Genomic DNA, 19,213 nt, shown 5'->3' with positions numbered 1-19,213 from the left:
CCCACCTCCCACTTGTCTAGAGTAGGTTGAAATGGTGTACACACGCTTTGTTTTTAATAAAAATTAGACTTATATAAAATTTATATAGATATTATCTTCCTAATAAATTTATAATTACTAGTTACGAATAATTTATTTATAAGAAAACATTCGCTTCAAACATCAACCATGAAGCCACGCTTCACTCTTCGACATACACATTGATTTTTATTTTGCATGGATGCATTACCAGGTATTTTTTTTGGAACAAAGAATATTCGTTTCATAGTATATATTAGGGTTCCACGAAAGCATGATTATCAAACATAGATATTTCACCATTAGATTTTCATGAAATTGTATTATATTTAACCTAATTAGTCTTTATTTACTCTGTTAAAATTTCAATCAAATCGGAATATGATGCAATCTCCAAATTATGATTTTAGTATAATTGTCTTCGTTAAAAAAACCCTAATTATAACAGCGTCAAAAAACCTAAGTTTCCTATAATTTTAACGGTTGTATTATTTTGGAATTCTTATATGTGGTACATGTTATCATCATAGAGATACTGTAAAAATTTCATAACGATCCAACCATGGACATCACTCCAAATTACGTGATATTTCCTGCTGTGTCTACAGAAACGTGAATCGTAACAGTCATACAGCGTCATAAATATATTCTTGGTAAAGTCTCAGATGGGCCTAAAAACACATACTTTAAAGTATCGGGTAGCGGTTTAAGGTCCAACTTTGGGGGCTCTTCTAAAGAAGGAATTAGGGTAGTCTCAGAAACTGGTAACGGTTCGAACCTAGCTTTCCATCTATCAGTGTCTAACACAGGGGTAGAATCTAATAGAGCATTCACCTGTTCAATAGTGCTATCGTCGTCAAAATCTAAACCAAAATGGGATAAACAACTTTCTGATGAGTCTTCAGACAAGATGTTTGGTAATGACTCCTGAACTAAGGCTTCTATCATGTTCACCTCCTCAACACATGTGTCATCTAGCTCATGAACTTTACTTTGGCCCTTAGACCACGAAAGGTTCGGATGGTTTCTCCAACCAGGATTATAGGTTTCTGAATATGGGTCAATCTTTTGACGGTTATCAAATCTAGTGTTATTATAAAGAGCATTGGCCTGCTCTTCAATATTTTGGCCTTCCCAAAAAGGCTCCACTCTACCACTAGTCTGGCCCACTTCTAAGGTTTCTAACCTTTTTGCTATAGCAGCAATTTTGGCATCTGATTCATAGCCTCCTTCTACCTTATTAACATTTCCTATACTTAAAAGAATTGTTTTCTGGGGTGCCCTACTACTCTTTTGCGATCAATTGAGAAACTTAAACGACTGCGATCACATTAAAAGCACCTTCAAGAAAATCACCATGAAAGCCGTAACCCTAGTCAAACCCCTTCTAGTGGATTCTCCTTTAACTCGAGGAGCTGTTATTCATGGTTTTAATAAGTTAAGTACTAGACCTCTTTCATCTTCTGCAGAAACAGGAAAAAAACCTACAATTGGAGGAGATATTAAGCAGCCCACTGAAACTGAATACGAAGATAAGGGAGAGGGTTTTGCTGCAGGACGTGATAAAGCTATCATCAAGAAGCAGCCTAGGGAGAAAAGACGTTCTAAAAAACGGCACTATGCCGTAAAGGGAGTTAGTATCTGTTAACCGTGCAATGGCGACATTCACTAACAAATTTTTTGTAATTCTTAGCTATTTTATAAAATGAATCTTTCCATAAACCTGAAGACACCAAGATGGATTAATCCATTCCTCCTTATATAAGTTAAGATGAAGCATATTGAGCTATTTTATGAGCTACATTATCAGCCTCACGACGTTCAAGTGTGCAAACCCAGCTATCAAAACTAGAAACTAATAAAGCAATAATATCTTCAAGTTGTTTGCTGTCCACTTGACTGCACTTCATCTACAGACTTACAACAGCAAATTCTTATGAAGAAGCGGGATATAAAATATGATCAGGTATTACCTTTGGTAGAAAATTAGCCAATGACAGATAAAAACCCGTTTCCTCTGCAACAAAATCTAAACCCTTAAGTAACCCTCTCCATACACCTTGTCATAACCAATCAAGCAAATCCACCATGGTTTTCCTTCTCGTAAACCTCTCTGGCAACCTCAATATCATGGCATTCTCAGTATGGATAGGTAAATGAGTTGCCACAAGACCACGATCCCTCCTTCCTTTCGATTCTCGGCACAATGTACTCGAGCAATTTCACACCTTCAGTATCCAATGCCACTGACGGCTCATCAAGACCAAGTGCAACTACTCCGGTCAAATTTCCTCTCGGCACCCTGCTAATAACTTCACTTCTCCAGTCCAGCATTCTGATATGTTGCCTTGTCCTTGGCTGCTGCGACCATTCATTGCTGCTTTTACGACTAGAGAAACGCTACTGTTGCTGATGACCTCCAACCTGGATTCACTTGATTCAAGACCCAAGATCAGCACCATATTCACTCGTTTCTTTCTCGTTGAAATGACGCATCTATCCATATTTAGATGGATAAGGTAAGATGTTATATTTTTGGCAGTTGCAATCAACTTTTCTCAGGTTTTCTTCTATCCATGCACCTGTTCAATCAAACAGAAAATGCCCTTCTTAATATGCACCAGCTAGCTTTAGAGAAATGAGAGTTGAGGGAACCAAACATCAATTTTCGTATGATTTTTTTTTTCTGTTTTACTTTCATTTTAATTTACTAACATTCATGAGCTCCACTCTCTAGAAACTAGATTATTTTAAATTAAAAAAAAATAGATAAAGAAATAAAAATCAAAACTGATTTTCTATGCTTTAAAATAATGAATCGTGCACGACGTGGTTAACAAATCCCTTTATTATCATCACAATAAGCAGCTAGCTGCTAGCTAGCAAACAGATCATATTTGAATCATAGAGTGCATTTAAGATTGAGTTGAAGAGAGAAATCATGGCTAAAACTAATTTCATCAGAGTTTTGTCTACCGCCCTTGTCTTCGTGTTCATCATCATATCTGTTTTATTACCACGTAAGTTGTTGTCATCTTTTTTTCCCTAGCTAAGAATTTTTCCATTGTTGTCAGCATGTTAATAACGAAATTGATCATGTTGCGTTTATTATCTGCAGACGTTTTGGCTATCAGGGGCCGCATGTTTCCTGCGGCTAGGGCAGAAGCGACGGAGGATGGGGCCAGTGCTGCAGCTTCTACTAACACGGCTCCGGGTCGATGATCGCACTGGCTTTGTGTTGGACCTTGGCATCGCCATTGAGCAAGCTTAAATTATTATGTTGTGCGTTCAGTTAAATCTAATTTTTGTGTGCGTGTTGTTCGTAAAGAAAATTGTTTTGCTACTCATAGTCAGCTGCTTTGTCACTCGGGATAATCCATTTATAATAGGATTTTTTAGAAAAACAAAAGCAGTATAAACGTTTGTAGAGAACGATACTACGTTAGTTGGCATTTTCAATTCTAAAAATCATTTTCAATTGGATCAGTTTGGTTTATTTGAAAATCTTTGTAAGGAATTTGTTACTTCTTCTCAGAAATTAGTAACGATTTTCCATTTTTCTAATTAAAAAACAGTCCTTACTCCTAAAAACAGTCCTTACACTTGAAAAGCGTCGAATCCCTGATGATATATAGATAACGGCCGCGAGTTATAACCTCAAAGGTGTCACTATCCATCCAAAAAAAACTCATCAAAACAACGGTAACACAGAAACCCCAAATAACAAAAGTAACGCAAAAACCCCAAAGGTGTTTTTGCCACCACTAACTACCACTACTATCAACCAACATCACATCCACCAACAAATACTAGCACTACAATCACCATAAAAAGCACCACCACCAACCAACACCACCACTACCCAGAAACAGGTTTCATCAATAAAATCTTTGGTTTCAAGAGAAAAATTGGCAAAAATAAGTTGAAACCAATTTTATTTGGGGTTTTAATTGTATTGATTTTTAAAAATTTGTGGTTTTTGTATCAATTTTGTTTGATATGGAGTTTTAATGGATCCCAACATTTGAACGGAGTTGTTGTACTCCAAATTTGGTCTTTCCTGCTAGTTTGTATCCATACCGCCGAGTTCTGGGAATCGGAAATTCAGACAGATTTTCCAAGATCATATAATACAATACTATCTCTACCTATGCTCGATAACAATTCTACCCTTACAGACATAAAAACTAATTTAGAATTCCATGAGGGCCGTACCACGTAAAGGGGCCAAACTAATTTTGAAACGGAACCAATTTGTACCACTGGACGAATTGGATCAACTCCAACCCAGTATATTTACGAACAATCGAACATGTAAAACTAAGTAACATGAACTAGTGTCTAGAAGAAACAAAGTAACAGTATAGAGATCTTCTGAATCCGGAAGAATCGAGCTGATATGGCTGTACCTGAGTTAACGCCGAGGAGATAATAAATCAAAAAGCCTAGAATTGTTCATAAACCACAACCTGACGTCATTATTTTGGTTTTCAGAAGGGCTAAGTGAAGTACCCAAAGGAAAGTGTATCCACTGCCAAAAACCAGGACACTGGAAAGGGAAGCGCAAGGATTTCCTAGCAAAGTAGAAATCTTCAAGTAATTTTGAGGCAAATGTTGCTATTAATACACCAAATTCTTTGTGTATTTATTCTGGAGCCACTAATTGTGTATGCAATTCTTTGCAAGGTTTCCCCAAACCAAGGAGAAATGTACCTAAACCCAGGTCAACAAGGAATAATCTTCGTCACTCTGTCAAACTTTTAGTATCACTATTACCATTAAAACTTGGTAGAAGTCGGACGGAATCCTATAGTTCTTGCGCCAACTCTTCCTTCCAAACCAAGGTTTAGGTAAACCTCCCCATCATTAGATCGATGTATGGTTATCCAGAACCCCGCACAAAGAATTGCACACATGATTACTGACTCGAAAATCAGTACACCAAGAATTTGGTATATAGTAGCAACATTGGCCTCGACAAATAAATTATTAAATTACCTGAAGACTTCTCGTCAGGAATTCGGCAACGAAAACACTTCCCTTTGAGTGCTTCACCTTTGCCCTTCTTAACCCCAAAAAGGTTGTAGTTTCGGGATCTTCTTAATGGCCCTTCTGACTTAGAGCTCATATATACTATCAAGATCGAGAAGAAATTACTCCATCCAAAACAATGCACAGGAATCTTGATAGATGGCCCTTGCAATAGCTAAAGCTACCTTACAGTTAAAAGAGAAGCATATTAAATTAAGGATCATCTTATTGGTAACATATGAAGGCAACTAAGGTTTGAGTTGAGTTCAGATATATGAATGAGCAGACCGCGCTATCAAGCTTAAACTGAATATGTCTAAGGTATGACATTTCACCTCTGTTTCGAGCCACCAAGCAAAACTGAACCCGTCTGTCCAATACTGGTTTAATATCCGGCTGAAAGGTTTCTGATATACTCATCTGCATTCGCAATTGCTGCTGCATGCTCAACCTTCTTCACATTGATTTTTCCCTAACAAATCATGGTAGCCAATGGTCTCAGCAACTGTACCAGAGAAAAGTATCTGAAAAGGGTATGTCAACGAACTTTCCAGGCATTAGACAATGATTAACCACCCAGGAATAACCAAACTTAACCAATATGTAGACAAGAAGAAGAATGAAATGCAAATACAGAATACCAGGCCCATATACTGTATAAGGTAAATGTTAGTACATGAAATGTATGTATCTGTAGAACCATTGAAACTGCAGAGAAAAGAAAATATACACACAAATCGTGTCCTGAGAAACTAAACCAACATGACCCCGGAGACTTTCCGATATAAACCTCGAGATATTAAGATCTTCAATAAGGATTTTAAACCAGCCAACAAATGAAGAACATACTGGTTAATACGGAGAAATGCATTTGGCACTATATGCCCAGGATAAGAAGGCCATATAAATCAAAAGATCTGACTACATATAGATGCTTGGCTTGCCTCCACCATGATTATCAGTTTCAACCAATTAAAAAGCGAAATAGTTTTGATCCCTTAGCACATAGACGCTTAATGCAGAAATAGCACTTATCATGTCTAAGCAGCATTTAATAGCCGTTTCTTATAGAAGACTGGAAATTTAGCAGGGGAAAAAACAACAAACCAGTTCTATACCACATGGAAAGCAAATTATCTCGTAGAAATGTTTTTGTAGAGCTTCTAGCTTTTGCATAATATAATTTAGCCTCTAAAGCATTATAAACTGAACACAAATTTATAATGGAGCACTGGAGCTTATGCTTCATATATATGGATTCGTCTGATGGTTTAGTTAGTCTACGGTAAATTGCTAATGTCGTAAAACTTCTAGTTATACAGTAAGCAGAAGGCAGCTCTGCACATGGATACAATCTCTTACTATAGTACCCAATAAGGCACGAATCCTGCATAGATGTGATTGAGAACTACGACATTTCCCAAAAGAAATGATGCAGAAAACGACATTAACAATTTTATACATGACGAAGCAGCGACTGATCCCATTGCATATACATGAATTATTTGTCAAGTATAAAGCATCTTCGGCAAGGAGAAGTTCAAAATTATGTACTATTTTCTGTAATTCAAGGATTATTATCTAGAAATTCACTCCATAATAGTATGTACAGAGTTCAAACATCAAATTTCTTATTAGGGAGTGGGATATAAAATATGATTAGGTATTACCTCAAGGGATAAAAGCCCACTCCCTCTGCAACTAAACCACCAGATAACCCTCTGCTTACATCTTTCCACAATCAATCAAGCAAATCCACCATGGTTTTCCTTCTCGGGAACCTCTCTGGCAACCTCAATATCATCGCATCCTCAATATGGATAGGCAAATGAGTTGCCACAAACACGATCCCCCCTTTCTTTCGATGCTCATCAATAATGTACTCAAGCAATTTCACACCTTCAGTATCCAATGCCACTGACGGCTCATCAAGTAACCAAATCGGCCGATCAAGTGCAACTACTCTAGCAAGCTGGAGTCTTTTCCGTTGACCCATGGAAAGCATCCTTGCCTTCTCATTAATAAGCCTGCCTAATCCCATAAGCTCCAAAGCTTCCTTTGATTTACCAGACTTTCCTTCAAGGACTTCAAACCATTGAACATTATCAAGAACAGTGAATTTCTCTTTGACGGCGTCCCTCAGAGATAACCAGTTGAGCTGGAGTTTGTATTGCTCAAAAACTCCTGACTTTGTAATGTCGTGACCGTTCCATAGGATCTCTCCAGCTGAGGGTCTTGAGAAACAAGCTAACATTCTTAAGAAAGTGGATTTGCCTGCACCATTTGCCCCTGTTAATACGAGTGCACCTCCGTCATGGACTGAGGCATTAATGTTTCGAAGAATTAGTTGGGCATTTCTCATGCATGAGACATTGTTTAGCAGCATTCTAGGACGCGGTGGTTTTCTTATAAACATTTTAATTCCAATCAACCTACACACAGAACACAAAACCCCAACTCACAAAAATGGAAAAGCATTTTTATCCAGCACCCGAAAAAACATCCTTCCGGCACCCACACAATAATTTCAGCTCCTACGGTGTCTTGACATACCTTTAAACCAAGCACTATGGTCTTTTAATTCTCTTCTTGGCTGTGGCTATATTATAGCCAAGACACCAGGAACCCATCCCTTAGGGGTGTGCAACGGACGGTCGGTTGCGGATTTGGGGTCACCCGTAACCAAACCGTCAAAATTGCGAATTTGGAAAATTGAACCGTGACCGGCGCAATCACTCGTGGATTTGATCTCTGCGGATCAACGGATTGTACGGGCCGAATACTGATTAACCGCGGATTTAGTCAAAAGAAAAAAAAAAAATTTAACACACAAAATAGTTTAGGTCTTGACTGTAGTGCCGCTATAGGATTAAGGGATATGCCATATTTGGGAACACACTATGTAATACACACACATGCGTCTGTCCACACTGAAAATGATCTGAGCTGGCCTACAGTTTCAAGTTCCAATAAGAAATCTGTGTTTGAATCATAGATGGGTACGTCAATTCACTTTCAAGTTTCACTCCCAAATACACAACAGCCATTAACACTTCTCTAAGTCACCAGTTCAGTCTCAGCTACATCATCCATTAGCTATTTCTACCTCACCTCGAGCCACCTGCAGTCCACCAGCAAAACCAATTCATAACACTCCATACCCGCACAGCCACTTATCCCCTGTAACTCGAAAGCTTCAACCCCAACAGCTGCAATTGCTCTACTGCCATGCGCTCCATCTCTTCAAGGCCATCAACTGCTAAAACAAACACTCACTTCAAGCTACCACCATCTGTTGCAGATCATCTACAGCTCCAATAATCATTGAATCAAACCCTTTGAGTCTCCTCTACCAGCTCTCATTTGCTGTAGACATACTTGGAAAATGAAATCTCATACACAACAAATGAATAGACCCCGAAACCTCTACGGTGCGGGTAAACCGCGGTTTTCATTGTCCAACGGCACTGCATGGGGATTTGAGATTCCCATCCGTGTCCGGTCCATAAATCTTGCGAATTGGGTTTCACCCGCAATTTTGCGGACGGATACGGGTGAAATCCGCGGTTTCGATTTTTCTGCACGCCCCTTGTGGAGAATAACATCCTTGGCTTAGTGTAATTAGATTTTCGGGTCCATCATCCATATCACACAAATTTAAGTTTCATTTCGCAAATGATTATAGGATGTTTGGATGTACACCAAGAAGTTGTTTGTTGATTTCTGGAATAAAAAAAGTCAGAAATTAATTTGGATACATAATTTATATCCAAAAGCGCTATTAATCTTTTTTCTTCTGAATTGTGCACACAATTTATCTTTTGACTTTTTTTTTTTTTTTTTTTTTTTTTTTTTTTTTTTTTAGAAGTGAAAAAGATACTTCTAAAATGGTATACAAACGTGTCATTAATGGGGACCAAGAAAGTTACTTTACAAAAATTGAATTTCCCTCAACTATTTTTTTGGTAGAATTCTTCCCACGTCCAGGAAACTCACTGGCCAAACCTCACCTATTTCTCACATTCTAGTCAAGCAATATATAATAGTGGCTGTTTTGGCTAGAAGATAACTATAGCCAAGAGATTTACACTACCACAGTGCTTGATAATTCTTTTGGCTACACCAACCAAGGGACTTACACTACTAAGGGAAGCTAATTCATTCGGCTTCGACTACATTATAGCTAAGAGTAAGTATTATGACATGTTTCTTGGCTATAATGTAACAAAAAGTTATCTTTTAGCTAGTAACTGACACATATATGATCTTGAATTGCCAAGAGATAACTGCCGAAGACTCGATTTTCCGTAACAAAATAAACATTACACAAACTGTGCAACATCTTTTTTTTTGAAACTGAAAGGATGAATTTAAGTAAAAACGAGATGTTACAAAGTCTGCTTCTTCCTGCACTTTGGCAGATATCTCTTGCGGAGGTTCTAACAACCATACTACTTAGACGCTCCACTCTAGCAAGTTTGGATAAAGTATCTGCTACCTTATTTTTCTCTCTGGACACATAAACACAGTGCTATGACTTAAATCTTCTAAAAAGAACGTTAATTTATAGAATTAAATTACGAAGTCTCCACTCAATGTTGAAGATGTTATTATTGATTGCATCCACCACTATCTTATAGTTCATCTCGAAAACTACTTGTTGCATATACTTTTCCTCTTCCCATTTTGTTGCTTCTCATAACGCTTTACTTTCAGCATGTTCCGGACTTGACAACCTCATTAGATGGATGCATTTTGAGCCCTATGTGTACCTGCAAAATCACTTATTTATTAGACCAATTCCTCCTAATTTATTATCATGCAAATAAGAACCATCAATATTAATTTGAAAGAATCCTATTTGAGGAGAGGACCGATGAAGATTTCCTCTTGGATGCACAGAAGTTGCACTGTTTAAAGCTGGTGTCATCGCTTCATATTCAACAATCTCTTTTTTGCATCTCTAGATCACTATCTCTGGAGAAGTTTGTGAATTATTGAAATCCTCGTCACATCTAGCAGTCCATATGCACCAAGCAACAATGGAGATCTTACAAATTAACTTCTCATTAACCTGGTGAACCATGAGTTTGCCATACCAATCACACAACCAATCCTTTAAGGAGATGATATTATCTGTATGAATACCCAGAACTGCAAACCAAATTAATTTGGAGAATGAACAACCCAGAATACCTTGAGCACAGAAAGGAAACGAAAAATCTCCATTCTGAATGACATTTTGGAGTTTATATCTTGTGGGAAGCATGTCCTTGATACATTTCCAATTGAACTATTTTATTCTTGGCAGAATCTTTATTCTAGAGCTTCTTGAATATTCCTTCCATTCTTTGGCCTACTGTTTCATTAGCAATATTTTCCTCAACCATTTTCATGTAAGTCGATTTAACTGTGAAACTTCCATTCCTTTCAAGCAACCAAACCAATCTATCTTTGAGGTTATGATGAATAAAGACCTTTTGTATGAGACTGGCAGTAGAGTCTTCAAAAAGATTATAAATTAGAATGAGGTTTCATCATCCTGTAACAAAATCAAAAAGTTGATAAACAAATGAATAATCCTGACTATTTGTTGCTCCAATTATTGGTATTGGGGGAGTATCTAGTTGTCCTTCAGATTATAATTTTATAAACATCACCAACAGACCAACAACTGAATCTTTTTACAAAATGAAGCTCAGAACCAATACTTCTTCAAGGTCATGTAGAGTTAGAGTTGTTCTGAGTGTTGAAGATCTGACCATCTGGGAAATATTTCTCCCTCAGGGATTGTGCACAAATAGAAGTATCATCTTCAAATAATTTCCAAGCTGATTTAGCCAGTAATGCTCTATTAAACACTTTGAGATCTTTTAAACCTATACCACCATCCTCTTTAGACTTATTGACATGTATGAAAGCAATGCAATTGGTTTCTTAATACCTCCGCAACGTCTTCATTCTGCCGTTTATTCTTAATATTTCTGGTTTGTGAGTGGTGGACCCAAAAATCTAAATTTTGGTTATGTATACAAGTTCTTTTTCCACGAAAATGAAATCAAGCTTTATAAGTTCTCAGTCCTTGTAAAGGAACCCCAAAAAAAACATGGCGAGATTGGGGTATACCCAGATTAATTGGGGTATTACCCATTTTATTCCTATCAAAACTAGTGTGCTAAGGAGTGTCTAAAAGGTGTTAAGAGACCAAGTTGCCCATACTAAAAAACCATGCCGACTGAAACTTGGTTTTGAAAATTTTCAAAACCAATTCACCCTATGAGGTTCATCTGTGATGAAATCGGAAATCAAAACAAAACTAAAAAAAATCAAAAATCGAAATCAAAACAAAACCAAAAAAAAAAGTGGCTACGGATTTGAGATTGGGTATGATTTTGTAACCAATCTCAAACCGAGTACAAATTCATATGCGGTTTGAGATTGGGTACAAAATCATACCCAATCTCAAATCCCTTATGAATTCAACATTTTTGCTAAAAGTCGGCAGGGTAATTTTGTCGACCTTGCTGACTAGCTTCCTAGGTTGAAAATCATGCCGACTTTTCATCTATGAAATTAACATTTACAGGGTTGGCAAGTTATTCATCCTTATACCTTGCTGACTATAGTTTAGCCGACAGGTTATGAATTTAGTACCTTGCCGACTAATCATGCATTTGTAACACCTTTCTCTGCCGACTAGTGAAGCATTTACAACAGTCTCTTGTGTGTCAAAAAAAGAAGAAGTCGGCATCTTCTTCATTCAACGACCTTTCCGGCTGAAGTATAGTCGGCATCTTCTTCTTTCAACGACTTTGCCGGCCAAAGTACAGTCAGCATCTTCTTCATTCGTTGACCTTGCCGACTTTTCATGGTTTCAGAACTGAAAGTGTTGATTTCTTTTGTAATTTTGAGTATGTGTGGACCTTTTGGAGAAGTGTTTGGATAGTATGCTTTCATTTCCGTTGCAAAAACTTTTTTTAAAATAATTTTTTTTCCTCAAAAATCTTCCCACATAAGTTCAATAAAAAACAAAATTTCATAACTTAAATTCATAAGTTTTAATCTACTCATAAGTTTTAATCTAAATTCAATTAATTAACCTAATCAGAATTTTTAGTGTTAATTAAACAAGGGTACATTAGCACTACGGGAAAAAACATCATTGACGACACAAGATAAGAGTTGCAGTACCCCTACGACAACTCCATTTCATGCATTGTGGAACGGGGGTATTGTAGAAAGTCCAAGTTTTTCTACAATGGATGACAAGTGTTGTAGAGGGTGATGTGATTCATGGTTCGACAATAGTTTGTCAATGTTGTGATTCTCTTTCGATTTTTTTTGATAACCTAACACAACTCTTGCTTGTATTGTAGAACAATCGTGGAAATCGATATCATCGAAATCGATAAATATGAATCTTAGAGTCGATTCGAACTTCAAATATGGTATAACGACATAGAAAATATGAACCAAGAAGCTCTGGGGAGGGTTCTGACTTCAAACTTAGCATGATACATCATCGAAATCGATAAATATGAATCTCAATGTCGATTCGAACTTCAAATTCGGTATAACAACAAACAAATTATGAATCATGAAGCTTCAGGAGGGTTCTAACTTCAAACTTGGCATGATACATCATCGAAATCGATAAATATGAATCTCAGAGTCGATTCGAACTTCAAATATGGTATAACGACATAGAAACTATGAATCATGAAGCTCTGGGAGAGTTCTGACTTCAAACATAGCATGATACATCATCGAATCGATAAATTTGAAGCTCAATGTCGGTTTGAACTTCCTAAGAACGATGAATTCATTCATCTACAGCTAAGATTCCATCGGAATATTCTCCGAAACCTTAAACAAACCACAAATTTGTTAACTTCGACATTGAACCTGGCTACGAGCTCAAAATATGGCCGCGAGTAGACTACAATAAGTCGGAAACTGCGTAAGAACGATGAATCCACCCATCTACAAGTAAGATTTCATCGGAATATTCTCGGAAACCTTAAACACACCACAAATTAGACACTGAACCAGGCTCTGAGCTCGATAGTTGGTCGCGAGTGGACTATTATAAGTCGAAAACTTTATAGGAACGATGAATTTACCAATCTACAGATAAGATTCCATCAGAATATTCCATTTACAGGTAAGATTCCTTCGAGATATTCTACGAAACATTGAAAAAATCATATTTCTGCATATTGTATGCGTACCCGGATCCAAGATCGAAACCTGGCCGTCGAATCCCCCAAACCTCATTTTTTCCCACATTCTATATTTTAACTTCAACAACACTTATAAGTGTTGTTATACGTTTCTATTTAAAAAAAAAAAAAACTAAACTTGTGAACTGTAAGGATGGTTGATGATCTAGACATCCATGCATTAGGTTCATGTTCGAATCTCCCCTCTAACGTATTTTTCATTATCATATTTTTGTGTTCTTCAACAACACTTGTGAGAATTGTGATAGGCTAAGTCACTACACTTATGAAACAAAGTTGTTATACCTAAATGTCGTCACAACAGTTTTGCTAAAGGAGTTGTCGTTTGTTTTCTTAGCGCAACCCCTTATTCCTAAGAGTTGGTAGTGATGATATACGACAACTCCTCCTTTGAAACCAGTTGTAAAACATAGGACTTTCTACGATGTATAGCGAAGTGTTGTAAATCTCCGGTTGTAGATATATATTTTTCCCGTAGTGTAGCCGTTTAGAAAATACAAGGTTAAGGGGTGGCTTCTTTTACTTCAAAATGACCTAGCTTTTGTCTCATTAGGTATACCCCAATTAAGTTGAGTATACCCCAATCAAGCTAGGAAAAAAAACTTCGGAAAAAAAAGAAAGAAAAAACGGACCGCCAGAGATTCCCGAACCCCACATACTCATAGAGGTGGGCCCGCTGTTAATCGATAGTGAAAACTACAGGGAGACCCATTCTCCCTGATGTTTCTACTGTGAAACCCACGCTCTCAAAACTACAGGTGCGCACCCAAATTCTGGAAGAAAATTATTCTCAAACCCAAAATATATAAAATTCTGTTTCTGTTTTTTTTTTTCTTCTTCTTCTTCTTCGTCTTTTTTCTTCTTCTTCTTCTTCTCCACTATACCTAGATCTCAGAAAAAGGGAGAGATTCGATTGATTTCGAGAACAAATTCATGCCTAAATTCGATTGATTTCGACAGCAGCACCAAATCGTCTTCTTCTTCGAATTAACGACGAACACTCTTACTACCGATTCTCTTCATTACAATTTAAATTCACTACTGTTATTAATGGTAGCAGCAAAAATCCCTAAATGGGTTTGTAGAACACGGTTTGGTCATCATAGATTTATGATCAAAACTTGTTTTCAATGAAGATTTTGAAATGAATTTCAGATTTTTATGAAACTCTTAGCCGTGAATTGAGTTGGAGTAAGCAATACTGGATGAGTTGTGAAGAAGGTTTAATTGCAGATGATGGTGTAAATACATGAAAGAAGATGATGGTGTAAATACATGATTTTGACCAAGAGCCCCCGAATAACTGAAAGATAATGGTTTGCGTGGAAGTTAATGAAACATGAAAGAAGATGATGATGTGGTTATGACTGCATAACATGTCATTCAGTCGAGAAATTGTCTGCATAACATGTTATGCATTCGTGAAAATGGATGCATAACCTGTTATGCATCTACAATTTTTTTTGCAGATGATTGTGTAAATACATGAAAGAAGATGATGGTGTAAATACATGATTTTGACCAAGAGCCCCCGAATAACTGAAAGATAATGGTTTTCGTGGGAGTTAATGAAACATGAAAGAAGATGATGATGTGGTTATGACTGCATAACATGTCATTCAGTCGAGAAACTGTCTGCATAACATGTTCTGCATTCATGAAAATGGATGCATAACCTGTTATACATCTACAAAAATTGTTGCATAACTTGTTATGCAGTCCAGAAAACCTGCATAACCTGTTATGCGTCCGAAAATATGGCTACATAATGCATTATGCATCGAGAAAATAGATGCATAACCTGATATGCATCCGTAAATATGGATGCATACTGCATTATGCATCAATTTTTTATATGTACGGCTAAAATCAACCAAAACAATGGTTACATAACTTGTTATAGATGCATAACTTTGTTATGCAGATACATAACTTGTTATGCAGTCGAAAAAATGGTCGCATAATTCGTTATGCGTCTGCAGAATGTGTTATGCATCGTTTTTGGTGACTGCATAATGGTTAAATATCAAGTTTTCAAAAAATTTCCCAAAAATGAGGATCACCTCCGATTTTTTCGTTAAAAACAAAAATTTGATATTCTTGTTTGTACTTGTTGCTTAGCTATTTTAAAAAGATTTCCAACGATATAAAATTTGTAAAATTCTAAGGCGCGGATTTTTAGATATGTTATGTCCAAATTGCGCTGCCAATTATACCCCTGAAAAAGATAGTATGCATAACGAGTTATGCCTGAAAAGATAGTATGCATAACCAGTTATGTATTGATTCATATAATAATTTCATATAATTATCGCTGTCACGGTATACAAAATTAATTGTGGGCCTGAGAACGAGAATATTATTTTTTTTGGATCTCCCCCTAATTTCCCCTAATCGATATGCAGGGATCTGTTTTATGAGCCCCGCCACGTGTCTGAGCGGTTTTGATATTGTCCCAATTCAATAGCCGTCTCACTCTTCACGAGCAGATCTTTTAGTATGATGAAGGGTGGATTTTTTCCAATCCTCACTGGAACTTCCGATTAGAATTTAGAATCGGAGTCGTGAAAGCCTACTATAGATAAAAGTAGAATCCAGCTTTGCAAGGAATAAAAAGGAAAAACCAAACCTCCCTCGCTACATAAAGACTAGTTTTACTAAACATTGATGCCTCTTAAACTTGATTCCAGAACAATAAAACACTGAAAAACTTGTAAACAACATCACTTTCGCTATAGCAAGGGGTTGGGACCTCTATCATCGAGTATGAGACTCATGCCTGACACCCTTGGTAAACTTGTAAACTTAATTGCTTACCATCAGTTTCACCCAACACGATGTTGCCGCATATTTTGCAGTTCTGGATCCCTGAATATTATCAAGTCACAAGGTTATCATAGCCAAAACAAATTTTTGTTTGTTTGTTACACAGATGAAGGTGAGACTGGCCAAGAAAAATAGTCCCACCTAAAATCACAGTATTTAGGCCAAGAAAAATAAATCTGAGAGTTGCGATCGCCGATCAGCACCTTGAAATGTGGTCAAGTATTAGAAGCCTTGGTCCAAGAGGGACTCTCGCGTCTCTAAGAGCACTGCAACAGATTAAGACATACAGAAAAGGTTGTCATCATCTTCGCAAAATGCTACGAACATATATATACTCAAGACAAAACAGGTGATACAAACTCCCTCAACAACACTTGCTTATCTGTAAGTAAAGGTATAGTAATGTCTGTTAATAAGTTTTTCTTAAAGTTCTCCTCGTAATTCAGAAGGCCAAGGCTAGACAACATGCATCTTGTTCTAGTATACTCCCTTGGCGGCTGAGAGGTTTTTTGACCTAGCCGCACAGACACAAACAAAGTGGAATATAATTATAAATTGCTTAATGAAGAAGAGAAATGTTTGTGTTTCAAGCACACTACTACAGTATGCTCTTCAAACAAAGACAGAAACAGGAACATCAACCCCGAAACATACACATGAGAAACTAATATACGTTAAAACCAGAACGGTACATGAATGGTAATTGTGATTGTGAGAAAAATATTACACCTATCTCTACAGGGGTACATATTCTATATAATATATGCATTTCATAGAATGTGATGTCGTAGTCTCCTAGGTGATGTGACTCGAATATTTATTTTTGTTGTGAGTAAACATCCAAGAGTCTAGACTTAAGATTGGTACAAATAGCAGAACTGAACTCTTTCCCACCTACGCTCACCTGATAAAAAAACACCTCCAACAAGCGCACCGATGACCCCTACCATGACTGCATTGACTGCTCCAGAAGAATCCCTCGGGGTAATCATTCCAAGCGTGGCTCTAGCACCAAAGCCTGCTGCCATTCTGCAAAATCACATTCATATATCAAGAACTAGATAATGGACCAAGTTCAACAGTCGATTGTTATCAAGTCATGGATCCCGTGTGATTTTAACGTCGCACTATGTATCCATCCAATTGTTAGCGAAAAAACAGAAGACATAGATGGAGTAAGTTAGTTAGTTACCGAGTTTGGATATCCTCTTTGCCTTTAATTCTTTTCATAATACAAGTTACACTGGCACGGGCACCCTCCATAGCAGCCATAATACGAGCTTCTGACATAGGACCACTGCAGAAAGCCTGTAAGCTCGAAAGAGCGTAACCAATCAGAAAGAAATCTACAAACTGAAGATAAAAGAATTTAATACAACAGTACCTTAATGGCAGGTGAATGCTCTGGAAATACATGCCCAGCAACCAGGGCTGCGGCTCCGAAAAGACCACCGAAAGCAGCTCCCTGGATTGCACCGGATGTAATAGCAAGACTAGCTTCAACAGGAAAAGATTGTTTAGAAACCCAATTACGGTATCCATTTCCTAATTCTTTGTATTTCGTTCACCACTACATCCATCTTCTACTAAAAACCCAATTTTTGTTGTTGCTCGGAACCCTAATAGTCACTATAAACTTGATCAAGAGAGAGAGAGAGGGACACCTAAAACCTATCCCCTGCCTAAGCTGCCTCAATTGGAATTTTGGGTCTACTGCACATAGCCAAATTGACTACTTGCTTTATTTAGCGAATTCTTTAGCGATGTATATATAAATAGAAAAGTATATATAGGGTTTCATTCTCACTGATCCAATTAATCACCATGAAAGCCTTAACCATAGTCAAAACCCTTCTAATGTATTCTTCTTTAACCCGAGGAGCTCTTTTTATTCGCGGGTTTAATAAGTTAAGCATTAGGCCGCTTTCATCATCTTCTGCAAAAATCGAAAAAAAAGCCTACTATCGGTGGAGATGATATTAAGCGAACTGAAAGTGATCTATATGAAGGAGATCTGAGAGATATTTAAGGAAGATGAGCTGAAATTATGCCCGACTCCTACAAGACCAAGAAGATGATAAACACACTCACTGCAGGGCGTAATGAAGTTCTCTTCGGGAATCTGTGTTGGGAGGAAGCGGTTATGAAAAGACTTGGTAAGAATTGGCATCATGCCATGATTCGTAAGATTTAAGTCCTGCTAGCATCCGTTAAGCATGCAAAGTGGAGCAAGTAAAGTCACAAGGGGACTCGCTGCTTGACGGGATATAGTCATTTGTGTCGAAAGAATAGTTCTACGGCAGTAGGGTGACATCGTTAATTTTATTTTACTTTTTACATTTTTTTTAACTTTACTTCTGAATTTCTACGGCTCTATGGCACCCGAACAAATCTCCTTACGGCACCCAAACGATAACTTCACTTCTCCTGTATTTTTCTTTGTTTGATTGCACTTTGAGAAGTTGGAAACTAGAACATCTATTGGAGATAATTTGATCCAGCCTTTTGAACCCCGAATCCAGCTTGTGAATTTTTCACTTAATAGTTAATACAGATAACTTGAAGAACAAAATCCGATTCATAATCTAATATACGAGGGCATCTATACAAGATACGGCAAACATTCAAGTCATGTTGAGATTGCTGCAATAAGCACACAGATGTAACTGAGATTTACATATCACACAACACAATTCAGGAAAAATTATAGATTTCCATTCTGATTTATCATAACATCTTATTACAGAAAACTATCAAAATTTTGCAAGAAAATAAATAAAAATTCAATTAACTTCTCATATTTTTTTAAACTGATACATTAAAATCTAATGTGATAGATCGACACAAAATAATTAAACTCCTAAGTGACATTACTCAGAACTTATCCGACTCATCATCAATAAATCCTGGCTCCACATGCTTGAGTGGTCGTTCTACTCAAAAATCAGAGTAAAATTTGAAAGAATACAAGGTACTTGAACAAAAGAAACTCTATAAAAATTCATCAACTTGCCGAAAAGATAGATTATATTTAAGATTTTTGAGAGTAAAGATCATCATGATGATATACTTTGTTGTTTTTGATGATATTGCAG

General features: G+C 37.0%; 1 protein-coding gene across 1 annotated transcript; it reads right to left on the bottom strand.

The window, feature by feature from the left end:
* Positions 1–6,790: 6,790 nt before the first annotated feature.
* Positions 6,791–7,465, bottom strand: LOC113321646 (ABC transporter I family member 1-like). The gene has a single exon (XM_026569554.1). The coding sequence runs from the start codon at positions 7,463–7,465 to the stop codon at positions 6,791–6,793; it is 675 nt and encodes a 224-aa protein (XP_026425339.1).
* Positions 7,466–19,213: the final 11,748 nt, after the last annotated feature.

This window comes from Papaver somniferum, chromosome 11 (genome assembly GCF_003573695.1).
Source record: "Papaver somniferum cultivar HN1 chromosome 11, ASM357369v1, whole genome shotgun sequence".
NCBI lineage: Eukaryota > Viridiplantae > Streptophyta > Magnoliopsida > Ranunculales > Papaveraceae > Papaver > Papaver somniferum.
This window is presented reverse-complemented; position numbering and strand designations above follow the sequence as displayed.

What these genes read in the sequence shown, in the direction of transcription:
- LOC113321646 (XM_026569554.1), bottom strand. Translation starts at nt 7,465, where the DNA reads ATGTTTATAAGAAAACCACCGCGTCCTAGAATGCTGCTAAACAATGTC.